Source organism: Meles meles, chromosome 10 (genome assembly GCF_922984935.1).
Source record: "Meles meles chromosome 10, mMelMel3.1 paternal haplotype, whole genome shotgun sequence".
In the NCBI taxonomy this organism is placed as follows: domain Eukaryota; kingdom Metazoa; phylum Chordata; class Mammalia; order Carnivora; family Mustelidae; genus Meles; species Meles meles.
In genome coordinates, this window is record NC_060075.1 from 67,288,155 (window position 1) to 67,311,421 (window position 23,267).

Genomic DNA, 23,267 nt, shown 5'->3' on the forward strand with positions numbered 1-23,267 from the left:
ATGGCAGAAAGTAAACACAGCCTGACATCCTCGGAAGGTAAGGGATCCGAGACACAGGCAAGAGCATCTATCATGAAGGAAGCACAGTGAGACCCACAACGGCAAACCCACGGAGCGGGCCAAGCAGAGCTGATCACAGGTAGGGAGGGGAGTGCCTAACCATGGTATAGTCATGGTCCCAATCACACTTCTCTAAGGCCAGGATCAGGCAGGATCCTGCAAGGCAGGAGACTAAGGTCCACTCCGAATCAGAAAAGCAGAAGGACACAGAACATTTAAATGAAGGAGGGGAGAGGGCTCCCCAAAAATGCTACTTTATAATTACTTTATCCTCGTAAGTCAGTCAGAGAAAGACAAGTCTATGATTTCACTCATATGTGAAATTTAAGAAACAAAACAGATGACCATAGGGGAAGGGAGGGAAAAATAAAATACGATGACGTCAGAGAGGGAGACAAACCAGAAGAGACTTCCAACTCTAGACAACCAACTGAGGGTTGCTGGAGGGGAGGGGATTGTGGAATGGGGTAGCTGGGTGATGAGCATCAAGGGAGGCCATGATGTAATGAGCACTGGGTGTTATATGCAACTGATGAATCACTAAACTCTACCTCTGAAATGAATAATACACTATATGTTAATTACTTGATTTAAAATAAAACTTTAAAGATAAAATAATTCATTAAATCCTTTATCCTCAACAAAGCAACACAAACTTACAAGCGTGGGAGACAGAACTCTGGGGAATTTCCTAACAAACAATGCATAGTAAATGGGATGGAGGAGGGCAGTTTCCAGTAGCACTACCTGAAGATGTGTAAAATGTCATGCAGATTTTCTTTAGTGTGCTTCACTGCTTTTGTTCAGCAAATGCAAAAACTGTCCCAGCACAGCACCAAATTCAGGCTCCCCACCTTAGTCTCCCCTCAAAGTTTTAAGTTATTGGCCAGAACTTCATCCTTCTGAGAATTTTCAGGGCCCCAAGCTCTACAGTGAGGGAGGAAACTATACTATTCATTCCTTTAGTGCTCTATTATGTATTTAAAAGATAAAAGAGGCTCCATTCTACCTCACACAGTTTTCTCCACGAGGAACAGAACATGCTAAGTAAATGCCTGACACACAAGTGAAATATTAACCAAATCTCCGCAGAGATCCAAGTGTGAATTATATGATTTTTTCTCACTATAAGTTTTGGGGTTAGGAAGTCCCCCCCCTCAAGGAATTACTTACATCAGTGAGCGTCTCTAAATATTTGAAAGCCTTATAAATAAGTGGGTAAAGTATCACCACCCTTCATGAGAAGAAAATACTTCATTTTTACTTTCGAAGTCCCCCCCCCAAGGAATTACTTACATCAGTGAATGTCTCTAAATATTTGAAAGCCTTATAAATAAGTGGATAAAGTATCACCACCCTTCATGAGAAGAAAATATTTCATTTTTACTTTCACTTTACTTCAGAATTTTCCCTATCTTTAACCACAGTTTTCTGGATATAATCTGACTAGAAGTAAGCAGAAGATTTATTTCCACTTAGGTAAATAGTACTATTTATTACCCAGGGCCTAGTTTAGAGGTTTTATGGTACAAATTTATCCACACTCTCTCACTCAACTCCAATATTTACTGAACGCCTTATATCTGTAAGGCATTATATGAGCACTAACATTGGAGAGCCTCACAAAAGTCGTGGAACAGAAAAAATATATCTGCCCTCCCTCAACGCAGCTTTAGGGCAAAATGTGAAAAGCCTGGAGGAAGGAAGTAGTCTTTCTATCCTAAACTTAGAACTAAATCTATTTCCAAGATGACCTTCCAGATTGGAACATCACATCCACAGACCACCCTAGGGATTCCAAGTGTTTCTAAAGTGAAAATTTCCAGTGCTCCTGTTTCAGCCAGTCTGGTGCCACTGTTTTTAAACAGTTCAAGATTTTCCTATTTTAATGTAAAAATAAAATAAATCTGTATTATGAATTCATAAATTCTTTAAAATTCTAGGGAAATTAAAATCTTCACTTGAGGCCCAACTTTATGAATGGTTGGTGGAAGCAGAAACATAATTTAACTTTCAAATCATCAGAAAAAGAATCTAAGAGACCTAAAAACTCATTCTATTCCCTTAAAATAATTACACCAATAAGAAGGAAAAGCACAAAACTGTGCCCTCAAAAAGGTCTGGCATTTCCATGATCAGTGAAGTCAGTGGTCCACCAAGTTGGAGGAAACCAACATCCACAAAACTCATCATTTACATGTTGCAGAAAAATTCAGGGTCTACTTTTGGGGATGCATATCACTTTGAGAGGTGTTCAGTTTAAGACAAGATTCTCTTTCACCTCGCCATTAAACAGTTGCTCGGGAAGAGAGGCGGTTAATAATGAGGAGGGCCGGAGAAGGGGGGAGGGGAAGAGGTCACTACCAACAGAACCTGAGAAGCTAAAGCTGTAGCACGTACAGGTAAAACCTGGCTACCTGATAGTTGCAAAGCTTGGACTGAACTGCCCAAACAGGATCTCCAGTTATATGATCTACCACAAAAAGGAAAAATATGCAGACAGGTTAAAGTCCGCAATGATTCAATTTCAAACACCATGTGAAGTCATGTGAATCCGGTTCAAGAAGTGACTTCTAAGGAAAAGGCTGAGTTCTGAAACACTGAAAGTCAACAAACACTTCTTGTTTAAAATTTCTACCAGTCTGGTTGAAACTGATGGCAGGGAGGGAGGCAGAAATGCAGTCACAGGTATTTATGAAAACCACTAAAGAAATAAGTCTCCATAGTTACTTTAAATCTATGAATTGTTATGGGGCACCTGGGTAGCTCAGTCGTTAAGCCTCTGCCTTCGGCTCAGGTCACGATCCCAGGGTCCTGGCATTGAGCCCCACATTGGGCTCCCTGCTTGGTGGGAAGCCTGCTTCTCCCTCTCCCATTCCCACTCCTTGTGTTCCCTCTATCACTGTCTCTCTCTCTCAAATAAATAAATAAATAAAATCTTAAAAAAATTGTTATATATTGCAACCTTCTCATAGAAATTTGACCTATCTATATTTTACTTCATTAATTTCATCAAAAAGAAAAAAAAAGATTTGGTGAAACTTATAGCAATTCACAATAAATAAAAGTCCCTTCACCAGCATGGTGTCTAACCCATGAGCACTCAATAAGTATTTGAGTAGGTACTCAATAAATATTTAAGGAATAAATGATCAACTTACTGGAAATTCATGAATGGTTTACAAGGATTCTGAGTCTCCTGAACTTGTAGGTGAAATACTGGGCTTATGGATACATGGGCATTTTTTCAACAGATCTTCACACAGCCCATATCCAAAAAAGGATATGGCTTATTTTGAGTAATGGATGAATTATTTATCTTTCAAGCAGCCCACTATTAATATTGCTTGTTACTGAGATTTTGATAAGAATGTGACAACCAAAAGATCCAGATAACACATTTTCTGGAAAGAACCTGCAGCACAGAAACTCTCTATTTCTAATTAAAAGCAGAACTGTATGCTCTGACAGTCAAACGAGCAGAAGGCAAGAGTTATAAGGAATCCACTCCAAGGAACAGCAACCGCCCAAGAGAAAAGGCCATTTAACAGCACTTACAAAGTGGGCTGAAGGAATACCAAAACTTTCCTACAAAACACTTCTGGTCTCATTGCACAGAGTCATTGAAACAACCAATAAACTCTGATTTTCACTTCTCAAACTGGTGGACAAATACACCCAGGAGGTATATGCAGCACGTGAGAAGATACACAATGACAAAGGACAAACACTGCAAATCTTTTAGCATCTATTTTACTGTGTGATGTTACACAATTTAAGGCATTTTATGTTAAAGCAATCACAGCTATATTGTGCACTGAGTGTAAAATTCACATGAGTTTAAGGTATCCCCAGATCTGGGGCTGGGGGTGGGAATCCTTGATGTCAAGTGCCACCTCCAAGCCTTTAGGGGGTGCACATTCATGCTCCTTCATCACTGGGCTACTCTGGAAGAAAAGTTCAAGCAGACCTGCCACGGAGAGGCCACAATAATTGTTCAAATTGGATTTTACATTAGCCATTTTAAAAAGTCTCTGAAGGATACCCATAAGATATCTATTTTAAGCAGATAACTTTAAGGAAACCTACAAGATGAAACAGATAAGTTATCCGATTCATAGGTCTTTCAGAGATAAGCAAATTGAATATTGCACCTTGTCTGGCAAACACGATCATGCTGATGTTACAGCAATAAATATTAAGCAGTTCTTTCAGATAAAAACTAGACAGCAGAAGTAGTAGATAGTGAGGGACCCGTCCAAAAAAAAAAAAAAATCTATACAATCAGCAGTGCTGTAGAAGATTTTAATCTCTCCCTTCAGTCCAGCAAAGGGTCAGGTAAGAATTGATTGGAAGAGGCAGGTGCTCGTCCCGATTTTAACAGTGAAAAAAATAAGAATTTTTAAAAATAAAAAGAAGTGCAAAACAAGCTGACTTACCCTTGCCCGTAATTACCTGATCTACCACAAGAACATTCCTAGAGTCGGCTTGGAACACATACTTCTATAAGGCTGAAGTTCTTCTAGAACTTGGAGCAAGGAAAGGGTGTTTACTGAGCATGCTAAGTTTAGGTCATTGCTGGTTCCATTTCCCACAGTCAAATGCCCAGGAAAAATCAATAAATCTGTGACCGGTCTTATGCTGTTCTTAACAGATTGCAGATGGAATGTCTGAAAAGGGCAGTCTTCAAAACAACACAAAACAAAAAAACAGGAGAGTCTACATCTGAGTCGGGTCTGACAGGCCCTACCCCTGGAGTTATAAAGGGTGAACAAGTTGGCAAGATCAGTGCCCACTAATCAAAGCTGACTTTGAGCAGTCCTAGAGGCAGAAAATCTTTACAGACTACTTTATTTAGCTTGAGCTTGTGAGTCATTTGTTCTTAGGAGGGAGAGTTACTGGCAACAAATGAGGAAGAGCCTTCAAATCAATAAATTTCAGGCAGTTGACATGGGTTAATAGCTGGGGTTAAAATATGCTTCTTCATGATCAAATGGGATCTGAATTTCCACAACTTTACTTACCAAATTCATACCACATATCATTGTATTCTCAAATCTGGAGTTCAGATCTTCTAAAAAGTATATTTTTCTAGGAAATTACAATTTTCATACGAAGACACATATAACAATTTACCGTGTAATTTTTCCAAATTATTTTTATCACGATAATTCACAAATCAGATATTTGGTTCTTTGGTTTTAAGCTAATTATTCTTATCAACTTCAACTCTAAAAGAGTTTCATATGAGCTTGAGCAGAAAATAAATCACACAGACAACAGTTTTATCAGGAATACATGGAGATACAATAGGTTAAAAGAACGTCATATAAAGAAAGGTTGACAATCCATCTCTCTTCCATTCCCTTGCCTTACTAAATCCAGCTATGAGTCCATAAAATGTAACATGATTAATGCTGCTTAATTTATAATCAACATTTATGATCATGTGAGAAGACAGATGTGGAAAATAAAGAACCTACAGGTGATGCCTGACTGATAATTCCCAAAACACATAGACACAAAAAATGCTGGGTCTATTAAGAACAAGAGTTGAGTGTCCTTGTCAAGATGCACATGCTCAGAAGCAAGGCTTCTTTACTCAGGGACACGGTACAAGGGGTCAGAGTCTGTGTGTAGAATTCCACTGCCAGAAAGTCAATGTGTTATAGCTGCTACTACTAAAGAGCATGAAAAGCCCGAGTGGTCTTGCTGAGGCTAAATATTTAGGAAATTCTATGCTTAAAAGTAACAAGGAAAGAACATGGTTGAGAAGCATGTAACAAAAATTAAATGGACAGAATCAGAATAAAAATAAATTTATTAGGTCTAGAAAAAGATAGAAGGACAAAGTTAACAGATTCTTCTCTCTCCACATCCTTTCTTAACCACTCTTTGCTATAAATCAATCCTAAAGTTGGCTGAGATTGAAAATTCTGTCCAAGATAGACTGTGGTGGGGGAAGTTTGATGACAAATAAACAAACTACTGTATGTTTACCTGCTCAGGAGCAACGGTGCTTTCTTCTAACTGGAAAATGCTCAATTCCTTCTTCAGAAGGTTCACATGTCACTCAGAGATAAACTTCCAACTACTTAAGAGTGCTCTTCTGTAGGTGTGGAAAAAACTAAAGGTTTGGTTTCTTTTAAAATTAAAGTTTCTGGGACCCCTGGGTGCCTCAGTCGGTTAAGCTCCAACTCTTGGTTTCCACTCAGGTCATGATCTCAGGATTGAGGGATCCAGCCACCAGTCAGCCTCCATGCTCAGCGGGGAGTTGGAGACCCTTGCCCTCTGCCCTTCCCCTGTTTCCTCTTTCTCTCTAAAATAAATAAAATAAAAATTTCTAATATATTTGCTATAAGTGCTTAATGACTCAGTTGAGAAAAAATTCAGCCTTTAGCCAACACACCATCAACAGACATTTTAGATCAACTGGCAATAAAGGCAATAAAAAAAGAGATCATATCTTCTTCCTGAGAGAGACTTTTTTTTAAAAATAACTGACACATGGGGCGCCTGGGTGGCTCAGTCAGTTAAGCTTCTGCCTTGAGCTCAGCTCATGATCTCAGGGTCCTGGGATTGAGCCCTGCATCAGGTTCCCCACTCAGCGGGAGTCTGCTTCTCCTTCTCCCTCTGCCCTTCCCCTGCTTGTACTCTCTCTCTCAAATAAATAAATAAATTAATATCTGACATGTAAAAATAACACGACTTTAACTTTATTAATTAAATCAATACAAAAAACAAATGCAGACGAAAAATTACTATACATCTTCACAGTATGAGTAGTGTTTAAAAGTTTAAACTTAAAATTCTAGAGAAACAATCATAACTGAAATTAAAACATAACTGAAGAAGGGGAACACAAAACTCCACATTCATGTTACTAAAGTTCCTGAGTAGACTATAATAAAATAGATAGGGTAAAGTTTATGCAATCCATTAAAAATGATACAGTTAATATAAGCAATTTTTTAAATGCAATGAAATTTCACCTTCAAATTGACCTTAATGTTTAAAGGATGCCTTCTAATAGACTAGAAGCTCCTGATATACCTGAAGGATTTTAGGAAATAAAAGGATGGTATTTAGGGAATAAGTCAACATCCAGGCAAACATGAGAGAGAAAATCAAATAAAAAAACTGATTAATTTCTTTTTCCAAGATATATTTTCCTCTTAAAATGTTGTAAATTATTAAGTTACTGCAAAAATGAGTGAGAAGTTTAGGATAAGCTTTTCTTATATTATTATATCCTGGCCTTAAATCTACCAAAATAATATATACATACTTAAAGAAATATTTTAAGAGACTGTAACAGCATTTATAGTTACTCAATAAACATTCAATGAACTGAATTACATCATGGAAACAGGAAGCACAATGCAATTTTAATAGTAGAATAAAGGGAATTTCTGCTTTTGGGAGAACTATTACATATACTGTGAGAGAACTGGGATTCAGAGACATCTTTTCGAGGCTCCTTTTGACTTTGGGTTTATGTAAGTACTACATGTTCATGACAGTAAATATAATCAAACTGGGTAAATATAAGTAATAAAAAGGAGAAAAATGAAATCACCTCAATTCATAAAGTCCATTGGTAAACTAACATTCTTCCAGAAATTTTTAGTCACATAAAATATATATAAGAAAAAGGTTCATGTTATACAATGGAATATTATTCAGTCATAAAAAAGAATGAAGTCTTGCCATTTGCAATGACACGGAAGGAGCTGGAGGATATTATGTTACACAAAATACGTCAGTCAGAGAAAGACAAATACCATATGATTTCACTCATATGTGGGATTTTAGAAACCAAAGAAATGAACAAAGGAAGAAAAGAGAGAGGCAAACCAAGACACCGACTCTTTACTCTAGAGAACAAACTGATAGTTACCGGCAGTTGGAGGGGGAGGGAGATGGGTGACATAGGTGATAGGGATGAAGAGTACACTTAACAGAATGAGCACTGAGCAATGTACAGAATTACTAAATCACTATATTGTATGCCTAAAATTAGCATATACTCTATGTTAACTACACTGGAACAAATAAAAATTTAAAGGTTCATGCTAAACATACCATACTTTAAGCTGCATCTGTTTATGTTCTCATGATAAATTACTAAAAGTAGAATTTCTAAAGCTTCTGATACAGGCTACCAATTCTTCTTCCAGAAAGACTGTGTAAATATAAATTCCCACCAGCCGGAGGCAGGCTGGTACACACAGGGCTCAATTCATTTGCATGTTTCTCTTACGCTGTCACCCAGTGAATGTAACTCTTCTCTCTTGGGCTGTCTTTTGTTCCTATCGCTATCACCTTAGGATGACACTGAAAAAAATGTCAATCTTCAATAACACTGCTACCAACACCAATGTTATCTCTATGGCTGCCTACGCTGTTTGACTGGTGGAAATTCTGCCTCCTTATTTGCCCTCCATCCCTCCTTTACCTGCAGACCAGCTGTTTTCCAGAACAAAGAAAGACAGTGACTTGTATGCTGGCAGTATAGGAATAGGGAACAGAGTACTCTGCTTCCTTCACAGAACTGAACCCCAAGGGTAGACAGGGACAGCCGTCAAGTTCTCGATGTTGAAAATGTAGGTCTCAACATACTCTACCATGTGCAGATCAGCTGTCTGACTGCGTCCCAGATTCTGCCATTTAGCTGCCTGTCAACCTTAAGTTTTGGTAATTATTATAAAAATTTCCCCTGTTTTCATAAGTACTTTAATAAAAGATTCGCCAGGGATAAATTGAGTCTACTAGCTAGATAAAATTTTAACAAAAAAAGAAAAGCTTCATACCCAATTTGTTTCATGGCCGGTGCACTGATTTCTTGGCCTCTTGAGAAAGAGCTCAGTGTATCAGAACATACTTTAGTACCACCAGTTTATTCCAACAGAGATTAGAATAAATTGAGGGATTTGTCAGTCTCTTTAAATACATAGCACAAAAAAAGGTATTACTGAAATGTTAAGCTATTAAAAACAAACAAAAACTTCGGAGATAAAAAATCTAATTTCCTTTCTCATTCACCAGATGAGGAATCTGTGTCCCAGTAAAGTGATCTGAACTGTGTAAGATGAGAAAAGAAATAAGCAGCAGAGCTCCCATCTTCTCCTTCGAAATGTAATCTCTTCCCACACTGAAGGTCACGTAGTGTCTGAAAGTCAAAATGCTCTTTCCAGAACATTGTGAAATATTGATATTGATATTTTAAATTTTATCATACACACTATAAGTTCAGACAAAATTTTATGTTTAGTTATTCTGTTTAAATTGCTGTTAATGTGCAATTTATTTTATTTTGTAGGTTATCAAATAAAATATAAAAGCGTGACTTGGACTGCAAATGTTCAAAGAACAAAGCAGCCAAAGAAGTCAATATGATTGTGTATTTGCAAGTTATTCCTTTATTCATACTCATATTCATGTTGTCTGCCTAATACCTGCTTATAAATTTAATGGTGGCTCTCTCTAGAACTTAAGGAAAATTTCAGAACAAAAACAGGCTATTCCATCAGCTTGTTTTTTCCTATAGAAAGACTACTATTATTCAATTTTGTCAGTGTAACACCTCTGCCCTGTTCCAGGAAGGTGCGCACGGAACTCAACCCAAGAAATATAGGCTTGTACCACACTGAGCTCTACACCCTTCAAGGTCCTGTAACCTTGGAGACCTACAGGAGCTGAAAGAAAATGCATTCTTTTGGGGAAGGAAAACATTTAAGCATATCTTAACTGTGAATATTAAAAATACATTTGGATTCATTAGCATATTTTCGTAACAGGTAGAAATGATAATTGAATTTTTGTGGTGGTAAATTTAAACCACCTTAGGCAATAAAATGATGCCCACAGGCTAGAAAGGCATTTATATCTCACAGGGAAGGGAATGCTTTTACTATAATTGGTTCATATGGTAATGTGATATTCTATATGAATTAGCTTCTATACTATACTTACCCTCCTTTCTCTCCTTAGCAAACAAAAGAATTTATATAAAGTATTTTAAATACATTACTCTCAATCGGAAATATTTACATATGAGACTGTTTAGAATTATCCCTAATATCTCCTTCAACACCTAGTGATTACATGTTGCAGCATTCCCACCCTTTAAAAGTGGAATGTAAAAAATTGCAGTTTGATTTTATAATAAAAAAGATTAATGAACTTTTTATCATTGCCCTTAAAAACTCTTCTTTAAAATTTGACACACTGAGCATGACTGACATGCAATCAAGTAAAAACAAAATATGCAATTGGTTTTAAACTTTAAATAGTGGCTTTAGAACTATAAATTTGGGACGATAAAAAGAAACATACACATTTCAATTTTCCTCCCAAATTTCCATGTTTAAAAAAAGAATTACGATTTCATTTATTGCATTGGGGAATTTTGGAAATGGCACATTTCTAAATATATAACACCTAAAGATATGTGAGTCATATAGGTGACTTGCTTTAAAACTATATTAAGTTTAAGACTGTTACCATTAACAGGATTGCTGACTTTAAAAAACAGCTGGTCCAGATTCGCAAAGGAGTCTCCTACTTCACATCAGTAATCCAGTCCTGAAAACCGGATTTATGAGAAAATGTATCAGGGACCATCCTATTTCCCTTCAGTTTGGATGAGAAAAATTATAACGTGTTGCACATCAATCTCAAGCTACTAACCAATTTCTTAAAATCGAACTAAAATACAGCAAAATGCCTGCACATAAGTAGTGAACTATTATGTTCGTATGTTAAACATGTTTCCTGATCACCAAACAGTTAATTTGATTGTTCACCAATCGGTTGCTTTGTAGCAGTGTTAGACAGAGCCTCCCAGACACCAGCAACATCCGGGATGCTTCCTTTCTGATGCCAGGAGCCATATCTTTCAAAATGTTTACATGGGACTCACAACCTAGTCATTTCATTCGCAACATAACTCAAGACTATTTCCATACATTGTTTTGTAAAAATTAAGTTTTGGAAGGACATAAATATAAACTTTTCCTATAACACATATCAAGTGAAGAAATATATATATATATATCCCATGAAGTCTGGACGTTACAAGCAAACCTGTCAAACATCAGTCCGGACATTTTCAGCCACAAGGAACAGAAGCCTATCTAAATTTTAATGAGGGAATTTACTATCTCACCTTGGAAGGAGTCCAGAGGTTGACAGATGCCAGGCTTGTAAATGTATCAGTTCAACAGTGTCATCATGGACCAAATTGCTTTCTCATTTTACTCTGCCATCTTCAACACGTTATCTCTGTCTTCAGCCACCTCCTCTCAGCAAAGGTGGACGCGTTGTACACAACCTCATCAGGCATTTCATCCAGAGAAAACAGCTGCCAGGGGAAGAGGCAGCTCTCTCTCCATTATCTGCCTCTGAGCCCCTCAGCCGAACTTCCTTCACACCCAATCAGGCAGAATTGCCACGGGTGCCCATTCCGAAACTAAGTGCTGGCAAGGTGGACTGGGCCACCCTGACTGGCTAAGACAAACTAGAACTGAGCTCCCAGGACCGGGAATAAAGCCAGTCTCTCCTGAAACACATGGTCATGGAGATCAAATGAATACTTACTCAGAAGTGTGGAAGAAGAGGGAATGAATCTGGAAGAGGCATCCCTGCTCATTTTGTGTTACTATAATTAACTAAAATAGTATAATTTAAGTCCAGGTCATAGGTGACGTAAGTTCAACAAAGATCCATTTCCACTGGAAAAACGCCTTAATAGGAGACATTACCAAGTTTTCTAACCAAGGACTAAATGATCCAGAAGTCACTTCAAAAACTGTCGCCAACATGCAGATTGAGGATGTGCTTTATGGAACTCAGTGTGCTATTACGTAAGACACACAGCAGAAAAGATGTCTAGAAGGAGGTTACAATCCAAGTGGTAAAACATAAAAATAAAAGTTTATGTAACACTACAGAAGAATGATAGAGGAGCTACTCCAAGAACGGTGACAGGTCCGTATACAAGCAAACCAAGAGTAAACTATCATTGCTAATTACATATTTAATATAACAAGTAAAAGAGTTCTCCAGTCACGGTTTGGGATCTGTACATCTCCATTATCATCTGAGTGCTTTTAGTTTTTCTAACAGCAAAACTAATTGCAGTATCATGTCCCGGATGCACCACTGGAAAAATATGCACGTATGCTCATACCACACTGACAAGACAGAGAAACGCCAACACATGAATGAGATGTCCCTAACGGTACAAGTCATTCTATCGAACACCTGATGTTTAATAGTATTGTTTTGAGATGTCATTTAATTTTTATTTTTGTCTTAATTTTTATTTTTGTAGGTCTAGACACTTAGAGACACTTAACCTCCTTATAGATATCGCCTCAGCTACGTATCTCATATTATAGTAATTATTCCTTAATTTTCTTTTAGCTGCGCAAAAGTCATTCTGTTTTCTGAAGCCAAGCTAGTTCAAGTGGCCAATGAGATGTGACACACCTCTGACAATGACTGTGCTACCTCTGACCTTAAAATAAAAATACCCTAAGACTGCACAGCCCAAGGGGCTAGTAAACATCTGGATACATAGCAACATCTAGAAAAGTGATTCTTTAACCTCTTTAGGGTCACAGACCTTTGAGAATCTGAGGAAATGCAAGGAACCTTCTCCTCAGAAAAATGCAAATACAAAATTTTGCCTGTAATCTCAGGAGGTTTATAAACCACTCCACTCAGCTCCCCAGTCATCATGGCTAAGAACCCCTGACAGAGGGAGACCAACAGGGCCAATGGCTGGTTATCACAGTTACTAAACTCTTTCAACCAATCCATCAACAAACTATTTTAAGGGTTCGTTTTCCTTCGGTGCTGCCAAGCATATTTTCACTTTGTACATCAGGAAATAATCGATGCCAGAAATAAAAATAAATCATCCCTAAGTTTAGAACTGAGCTATTTGACTTAGAATATTGAAAAATTTCAGAACGATGGCTCTTTAAGTCATTTATAATGTAACATTTTAGTATATATAATTCTCATTAAAAACATGACTAATGTATATCTCTGTATATATGTATACATAAAATATGTATGTACATATAATCATAAAAGTATGACTTTTTAATGAAAATACCAATTGCAGGATGCTTATAATTTAACTGATAACCACGGTGTAGCAGAAAATCTTTTTGTAGAATTCAGTATAGTTGACATACAGTGTTGTATTAGTTTCAGGTGTGCAATATAGCAAGTTAACAGTTCCATATATTACTCAGTGCTCATCAAGATAAGTGTACTCTTTTTTTTTTTTTTGGACTTTTATTTATTTGACAGAGAGAGATATCACAAGTTGGCAAAGAGGCAGGCAGAGAGAGAGGGGGAAGCAGGCTCCCCGCTGAGCAGAGAGCCCGATGCGGGGCTCAATCCCAGGACCCTGAGATCATGACCTGAGCTGAAGGCAGAGGCTTAACCCACTGAGCCACCCAGGTGCCCCGAGATAAGTGTTCTCTTAATCTCCATCACCTACCTCACCCATCCCCTGACCCACCTCCCCTCTGGTAACCATCAGTTTGTTCTCTATAGAGTTAAGAGTCTGATTTTTGGTTTGTTTCTTTTTGCTTTGTTCGTTTGCTTTGTTCCTTAATTTCACACAAGTGAGATCATACAGTATTTGACTTTCTCTGACTTATTTCACTTGGCTTTATACCCTCTCAATCCATCCACGTGTTGCAAATTGCAAGATTTCATATTTATGGCTGAGTAATATTCCAGTGTGTATGTGTGTGTGTACCCCACATCTTTATCGACGGACATAGGCTGCTTCCATAATTTGGCTATTGTAAATAATGCTGCAATAAACATAGGGGTTCATATATCCCTTTGAATTAGTGTTTTCCTATTCTTTGGATAAATACCCAGTAGTGGAATTACTGGATCATATGTTTTATTTTTAATTTTTTGAGGAATCTCCATACCGTTTCGCACAGTGGCTGTCCCCATTTGCCTTCCCGCCAGCGGTACACAAGTGCTCCCTTCTCCTCCACATTCTCGCCAACACTTGTTATTTCTTGTCTTTTTGATCTTAGCCATTCTGATAGATGTAAAGTGATACCTCATTGTGGATTTGATTTGCATTTCCCTTATTAGTAGGAGCATCATTTCATGTGTCTGTTGGCCATCTGTATGTCTTCCTTGAAAAAATGTCTATTCAGGACCTCTACCCAGTTTTTTAATTGGATTATTTGATTTTTTTGGTTTTGGGTTAAGTTCTTTGCATATTTTGAATAGTAACCCCTTATCAGATATACAACTTGGAAACATCTTCTGCCATTCAGTAGGTTGCCTTGTTTTGGTTTCCTTTGTTGTCCAAAATCTTTTTATTGTGGCATGGTCCTAACAGTTTATTTTTGCTTTTGTTTCCCTTGGCTGAGGAAGACATCTAGAAAGAAGTCGCTACAGCTGATGTCAGAGAAATTACTTATGTTCTTTTCTAGGAGTTTTATAGTTTTAGGTCTCCATTTAGGTCTTTAATCTACTTTTTAAAAAAAAGATTTTATTTATTTATTTGACAGACAGAGATCACAAGTAGGCAGAGAGGCAGGCAGAGAGAGAGGGGGAAGCAGGCTTCCTGCTGAGCAGAGAGCCCGATGCGGGGCTCAATCTCAGGACCCTGAGATCACGACCTGAGCTGAAGGCAGAGGCTTTAACCCACTGAGTCACCCAGGTGCCCCAGGTCTTTAATCCACTTTGAGTTTATTTTTTTGTAGGGTGTTCAAAAGTGGTCCTCTTTTGTTCTTTTGCATGTAGCCATCCAGTTTCCCCAGCACCATTTGTTGAAGAGACTTTCTTTCCCCCATTGTATATTCTTGTCTCTTTTGTCATAGAAAAGTCCTATGCGTTGCTTTTTTAAAATGCTGATTATCAGGCTAGAGCTCCAAAGATTCTGTTTCACTAAGTAGGGGTCAGGCTCAGGAATCTGCAGCATTTTCAACAAGGAGCAGAGCACCCGTAACAGAGAGGTTGCTCAGGAGTGCTCAATTAGGGATCACTACAATAAGAAAAAACTCCATCACACAAATTTTAGATGTTTTTCTTGTGGCTGATTTTATTAGATAATGCTATTCTGAGGTGACACCCTAATTCTATGATGACAGAGTAAAGGAAGAAGATAACGTTTTTCAGAAATTCACATTTATGAAGATTAATGTGCTACCCTTAGTAAGAATCCGTCCTTTCATAACATGCTTCGGTTGCATCCAAAGAGAAAAAAATAGATGCTGAGTAAGACAACTGCTAAAGTATGAAAGAATATGGTCATATTATTCAGATTACCAGAAAGCCAACACTTAAGTCTTCCAACCCTACCTGAATTGCCAGTACAAAGTACCATGCTTATAGTGTACACTTTACTTTGTCATCCTCATTTTTATTTTGTCAATAGAATGAAAGAAAATATAAAATTTTAAACTCAAATATAAAAACTACTCATCACAATGTTTCAGTTAAATAGTCTCAAATGTGGAAGATAAAACATCATGAAAGCCTCCAACAAAATACTAGAGGAAACTCGTTTATGGAATACGGTATCACGTGCTTTAAATTGCTTCTCTACTGATATTGCCTAAGTAAGTGCCCTCCAGGAAACAGCAGCAGAGTAAACCAGTCACTGACCCCCTCTCCCCCAATAGCTACAGGAAAAATATGGCTGTCCAAAGGTTTTAATTCAAAGAGAAAGCTCTTCTGAAGAGCTTACAGGTGTTAATCCGTCACATAGATGGTACTATGGCTAAAGACGAAAAGGGTTATAGGCCACTTGGAATTCACATTTCTGTAATTAGGTCAATAAAAAGTTTCTCAACCGCTCCACTGATTAAAAAAAAAAAAAGATTTATGTTTCCAAATATATTAAGAAACTTAAAGCTTTTTGCTTTTTATCTGATGTTTGAAAGGACGTGTGTTTAACCTAGAAATGTTGTGGTTTTGTTTGTTGTTGTTTATTTGTTTATGGCTCAACTACAGTAGAAGAAAAACCTAAGTCTATATTTTTATGAGGTCCTTTCCAAAGTGTTTGCTGGTGCATGATCACTAAATTACAGAGAACAGAATAGCCGTGGTGCTGGGCTCTGCATGCACACTAGAACTGTCTGGAGAACACTGAAAAAAAAAAAAAAAAAATTCCTGTCTGTGTCAAACCCCAGGTCTCTCTAACCAGAATATATAGATTCTGGAGGTCCCAGCACCAGTGTCTTTTCAAAGTGCTCTCTAATGCACAGGAGGGTTAGAACCAGGGAGGCAAAGAGACAGATCATCCGACTGACATCACTGAGCCCCAGGATGAATGAGTGACTTATTCACAATTAAGTGTATGAAACAGCAGGCTCAGTTCTGCTTCTCAGTATGGTCCACACCTCTCCTTTGCCCATGATGTTCCTTCTAACCTGCTCAGTCGAGGAGACAAGGTAGGGGGTACACCCCACACGGGACAGACTTGCCTCAACACTTCCAACTCCAAAGTGTCACTAGATGAACGGGTAAACCAGAATTAGGAGCCAATGAATGTGAAAGTCCTGTTAATTCTATCCATAGTGGGAAAATAAACAAGTGCATGATGAAGTTAGTTGAAAAATCCTGGCACTTGCTTTAGAATTGAAAGGTCAGAGTAAAAATACAAAGATTGCCAAGTAAAGTAATTGCAATTTGAGTTTTTCTGGATATCACAATACATGGGTAAAGAGATACGAATAGGGTCAGTCGCTTTTTATAATCCATCAAAACTCTATTTTTTTTTAAAATATTTTATTTATTTGACAGAGAGAAATCACAACTAGGCAGAGAGGCAGGCAGAGAGAGAGAGAGGAGGAAGCAGGCTCCCCCAGAGCAGAGAGCCTGATGTGGGGCTCGATCCCAGGACCCTGGGATCATGACCTGAGCTGAAGGCAGAGGCAAAACTCTATTTTTTAAAAAGATCTGGTGTACTTCTATTCTAAGAAAAAGGAGTAAAAATAGAAAGCACACACTAAAAATCTGCTTAGTTTTTATCTTTGTTGTTTTAATTAAAGCCTTTGGTCCTAGAGAGACTCAAAGTGACTTACTGTACCTCATCTCTTAGAATGCAAATTTGTCTTGTACACAGCCAAATTTCCACTTTTAAATAAAGAAAGGCGCACAGAGACAAAGAGATTACCAAAAATTTTCATATAAAAATGGAATAGTTTAACTGGAGTGTGGACAGACGGTTTGAATGATTCTGAGGATCTTAAACAATAAGCCATTACGTTTCAAAATCTGATCTATGATCGAAACTGGAAAACAGAAGGTGAGACCGAGTTACATATTTCAATATCAATACTTCAAAGATGATGAAATCCAAGCCACTGAATTACTAAACTCTGATTCTCGATTCAGTTTTATGAAAGAATTAGCTTATTGGGAACTATGGGTCCCCGTGCCCTACTTTAAGAAGCACCTGCAAATTCTGAAAGCTGTGATGAACGTCGGCTGTACTGTAACCTAAGCCCTTCTGTCTTCAGGGCAGTCCCTGCCCTATTTCATTCCGCGGGTCCAAAGTTCTATTCAATATCTGGTCAACCATGTCAGCGAACATAACAAGAGTAATCTAAATTAATCCTTTTCATCTTACATTCTGTGGGGTTTTCTCATTGCTTTTATTTTTCCTTCTTCTTGCCATAACATAATAAGCTAATTCATGCCTTTGTCTTCGTTTTGGAAGGAATTATATGCCAACGTCTAGGCAACAGATACCCTTTTCCTTAATTTAAAATAACTACGAGGTTGCACACTACAGTAGTAAATTTGTAATCAACTTAAAGATAATGTCTTAAAAGTACAATTAAACATGTCATAACACAAGAAAACCCTGGTAATTACAAATAGTACCCCGCTCACTGGGGATTTAAACACTAGTATAAAACTAAGAAAAATCGCCACCCAGTGATGCAAATGAAAACTGCAATTTGTTTTTGTGTAAAACGAGTACCCTGGAGGATTACTTCAACTTCATTACTGAATGAAGGAATAGCTATTACCTTCTTATGTGAATGGGAACTGGTTACAAGGGAAAGGATGTTTTTCTACAAGGCTTCCAATCCTTATTCAGCACACTCAACATTTCACAAAGGCTGAAAGCTTTGGAAACCTTAACAGGGAAAAAGCTTTCTGTCCAAAAGTGAGCTAATTGTATACCAACATCCCAGCTATTCCTATTATCATCAAAGTACCTAGGCTGTGCCTGAACCCTGAGTTTCAAGTCGCAGGATGTTGACTTCAGCAACTCAACAATGCCATCGAAGCTTTGGGACCTAAAACCTCTTTGTGTTAAATAAGCAGGAAGGATTGCCTAGAGTAAAAGGTACTCTGGAGTGGGAAAAAAGAGATAATTCGTACCTTTCACAACATAATTTACTGACCATTTTAGAAACAGGTTATAAAGACCACATACAATGATAATCTCACAAATTCCATAGAATCCATATCAAGAAGAAGTTGTTGCCATGAATATAATTGTGCTTCTGAGTCTTTATTTAGTTGTATCAATTCCAAACACAACAAAACCCGTTATATACATTTATTTTCCTGCAATGTATCTATTGCACATGAGGACAAAGAAAGTTATGTGGATATATGATAACCAAAATATATGTGTGCAAGAATGGGGCATGTTAATAAGAGCATTTCATATCTACCATTTGACCTATTTGGCATTTTCCCAAATATTTTACACAGTATGCACTGAGGCTAAAGTGGGTATTACATTTGTCAGTATGTTATCACATGATAAAAAAGAACAATTTAGCAGAACAAGTCAGATTTAAAAAAACAGGTTACCACTTTTAAAGCAGTAACCCCATTAAAAGCCATTTTTAAAGACAGCTTATTATATGCTTAATAATCTGTCTTGACTTTTACCAGTCAAATCAATTAAGTCCCTAACTGTCGGTGCATTTTTTACTAACTAAATAATGTATACTATCTTCCAACCTCAACCTCATTAAGATTACTGTTGTCTGACATAGTTAAAAATATTTAGACTATTATACATTACATATTACATACCGAAAGGTTTAAGGTAGCCAAAATCATGGCCCAACTTTATGAAAAACCAACACTCTTATTTAAAAATGAAACCAAAGAAACACAACACTTTCTCTTTGAAATAGTAAGGAACACAATGTAAAACATTTTTTAAGAGCTTAAAATGTCACTCATGTCTTAAAATTTAAAATGATATTATGACATTTAAAAAAAAAAGATGGGTAGCTTAGTGGTTAAGAGGATTAGGCTCCCAAGTCAGATTGCCTGGACTCCTTCCAGATCGGCTACACGTTAGCTGGAGGAACTCAGAGAAGTTAAGTCCTCACCTGTACGTGGACATAATACTACCATTTCGCTGACAGGGCTGTTCTAAGCACCTTACACATGGTAACCCACTTAATCCTCTCCATAACCCTATGGGGTTGGTATTTTTGTGCTCATTTTCTAAATGCCCACCCACCCGCGGAGGTTATATAACTTGCCCAAAATGGTGAGGGGTGGCATATACACCATTCCAAAATATGCCACTCTGGCATAAGGATTGCTCTGAGCCGAAGGCTCTTGAAAAACAGCAGGTGCAAGAAGGGCTCTCTGGCCTTTCCTTTCCTTCCTAAAAGCAGGAGATAAAGTCCCCTAGAGAAGATGCCAGGAGGAAAGAAATACTCCTATCAGCAGAGGTGGAGAACTGAGGCCAAGAGAACTCTGTACAAACAGACCCTGTTAAAATAACTCTTATCTTCCATTAGTCTCCCCACATTCTTTACTTTTCCACAAGGGCCTCTTTGTTCAACCTGGTATATAAGCACATAGGTTTTGCCACTTCTTTGGTCTTTGTTTTCCTGGGGTGGGAGGAGCTCCCATGTACATGGAAAAATCTGCATACTTCCCTCCTGTCACCGCATCCTATGTGTATGTATTTGCTAGGCCCAGGCAGAGACCTTAGGAGGAGAGAGAAGTTCTGCCTCCCCTAAAACAGAGACTCTGGCAAGCTGGAGAGCCAGGGTACTGAGCCAACAGGTCTGGCTCGAGTCAGGATTCTTATCTGCGCTTCCCCGCAGTGCCTCTGAGGTGTTCCTGAGAAAGAAGGGAGGTGGTGTGATCGATGAGAAGAGAAAGAAGACACAGGAAGAGAGAGCTGATGCTGATGCTGGCTGATACCACCACAACTTCAGGAGAGTAACTAAGCTCACAGAACAGTAGGTAGATGCAAATATTTTTCACAGAAAGTGGCAAAGGGGTAAAGCTTTGTACCTGGAGGGAAATAGGGCTAAACAGAGACAAGCATCAACACTCATGGAAGCAGAAGGACGAGAAAGTCTCAGCAGACATCTATGGGACTTGTGGGGATTGGGTCATCTGAAAGAGGGAGTACCACCAGCTGCATTTCAAATTACATCACTGTGGTGGAACGATGACAGAAGTGTCACCATCGTTGCTGCGGAGGAGGTACCGTGCAGGGACAGAACCTACCCGACTCCATCCGAGATGGTCCTGGGAAAATGCCCTTAAAGTACAGCACGTTGGCTTTCAGGAAAATGTACCCTTAGAGCGTAAGTATATCAGATGGCACAGCTGGAACATGAGAGCAGATCAGAGTCATGAAGTGCTGGAAGTTTCCTCATGAATTAGCAAATCTGCAAGTTTCTGTATCTTTGGAGGCTCAGCTAAAGACTGCATCTTAAACCAGAGTCTTTTCTAGAAGAGAAAGGGCCCACAGCAAATAAGCTTCACCCACTGAGACAGAATCGCCTGGAAATTGTGCCCCTATTGGTCTAGCTGGCTAAAGTGAAGCATCTACATGTTTTGAGCCACCAGACACTGGAGACTTCAGAAAGAGCAGCAGCTGGAGTGTTTTCGCCTGTGGTTAAAATTTAGCCCTAAAGTGCTGCCAAGCGCAGGCCAGAGAGCCAGAGAGGTGAAGAAGATGTATAAAGAGTTGCCGAGGCCCAGCATTAGAAATTGCACATGCTCTCAAAGATGTCTGTGTGCTTCTCTCACAGCCTCTAGATGGCTATTTGATTACAAAAATAATAATGCTGATTTCAAATCATGAAACAACAGAAAGTAGCAAAGTTCTCTACATATGTGTTTAGACTACAGAAAAACACAGAACTGAGTTAGGAACATCAGGCTTTGTTGAAGCAAATTTTGAGAGATGAATTTCTTGTGAAAGGTCAAAAGAAGAGACCAGAGGCATCCTTGAGGTTCGGTAGTGAAGCTACCGAGGTAAGAGGGAAGCAATGCTGGCAGATTTCAAGGAACAGAAGTTGGGACTGACAGAGCCAGTTCTGACCAGGAAGCCATGGCATAAACTCCTGACGTGGTAAGAAAGGCCAGATAAAATAGGCGTGTGCATGGCACCCCAGTTTATACCTATCAGAAAGTTCCCCAGAAAAACCACCGACCCTGGTCAAACAATGCCTCACTATTTTACCTCAGGTGGAGGAGATCTGGGCAGAGAGAAAAGAACTCTGACCATCAGGCCTATTGCCCCGTCCCAGGACAATATGAGGCAGATTCAGAGAAAGTGCCAGAAGGGAAAGGGCATCTGCCAGCATTGTGTATTCTGGCCTGCCAGAACTTGACTGTGGAAAAGATGGGATAGTCTAAGGTAATATTTAGCCACAAGAAAAACTCTAATCTGGTCTCCCAGAGATTAAGGCCTAGCAATGGAAGAGGGCCAGATGGGTGAAACCTTTGTGTCCTTTCTGTGGGAGACCAGATCCTAAAGAGAAGGGCTGAAGAGGCAGAGACCTACCCACCTACACTTCTAAAAGTATGGGGAAAGAGGCACAGTAGGAACCCTGGCTCTGAGAGGGCCTAAACTGAAAATTTAGGATGACCCTTAAACCCAAGGAGCCATCTTCCACTTCTCAAAGACATACAGAGCGTTTGCCAATGCAAGGGGACTCTGGTCTGACTGGGCCAAGATAAAGACTGTTAAGAGATAGGAAACTAGAATCTGGAAAGGGAGACACCTGAGAAACAGACCAGGGAGCAAATACCCTATGAATTCATGCACAACTTCTCGAGGAAGGAGCTGAATTTGGCAGGAGGAAGTCCAGAGTGGAAGAGGATGCCTGCTACGTGGGAACATTGGGTTTTGGCTCACCACCCTCTGGGGAAGAATTTCTGGGAAGAACTATACAAAGACTGCAAATCTCCTCCTCAGGGGGAAAGACACAGTGACATGAAGGAAATGTTTTTTTCAGAATTCCCTTTGGAAAGTGCATAGTATTTGTTTGAAAGAAGTTTTTTGTTTTTTTTTAAGCCACCAAAATCATAATAAATGCAGGTATCAATTTTGTAACAGAAAATAAACCAGTCTTAACGAATACATAGGAGACACAACTTAACATATTTGAAAAGTATACTTCATCCAGTAAATTATTTATTGGATGTCTAATTTAATTTCAGATGCTAATTTAAGAAGCAAGGTTTGGTGTTATTTATAAAACAGAACTTGAATCTACCAAGGATCCTTCAAGACTTCTGGTTTTTCACAATTAAAAAGGTTGACCAGCTTATGATGTAGAAAAAAAAGGGATGATTTTTCACATTTAATTTGAAGGATACAGCCGAAGTAATATATAAGAAGTGTATGACTTGATGACAATATTCTAAGTGATTGATGACCTTTATTTTTATAGATTTCATATACATAAATGAATTCTAGAATTAGAAGGAAATAATTTAAAAAATCAATCACATAATTTCCAAGTAATATTTTAAAGGAAAAATTCTTCAACCAATTATGATTATTTCTTAGAAAGACTCACCTAAAAGGACAAATCCATCTGCTTCTGTCTCTGGTGTGGAAGGCTTTTTAGATTCTGGAGATTTTCTGAAGAAGGGAAACATTGCAGCTATCTGAAACAGAAACACTATATAATGTCAAGTTCAGAGGAAAATATAAAAAAGCCAAACAGAGATAACTCTATAATTACTTTTAGGAATTCTATTACCAGACTTAAGAACATAAGCCCCCTTCCAGGTGTCAGAAGACAAACCCAGAAATTAAGGGGCAAAGACTTCCAGTTCACAACCATGTGTGCCTTTTGAACCATGCAACCTCTATCAATTTCTGAACAGGCAGGAAATAACACAAGAAATTATATGCATAAAACTAAAATCAACAGATAACACCAGAATCTGGAAAG

General features: G+C 38.3%; 1 protein-coding gene across 1 annotated transcript in view; it reads right to left on the reverse strand.

Annotated features, from left to right (window-relative positions):
* UMAD1 (UBAP1-MVB12-associated (UMA) domain containing 1) overlaps positions 1–23,267 on the reverse strand; it is a 227,128-nt gene that overhangs the window by 174,300 nt on the left and 29,561 nt on the right. The window contains exon 2 of the mRNA XM_046021326.1: positions 22,887–22,977. Within this exon, the coding sequence (XP_045877282.1) occupies positions 22,887–22,977 (91 nt within the window). The remainder of the gene's footprint in view (positions 1–22,886; positions 22,978–23,267) is intronic.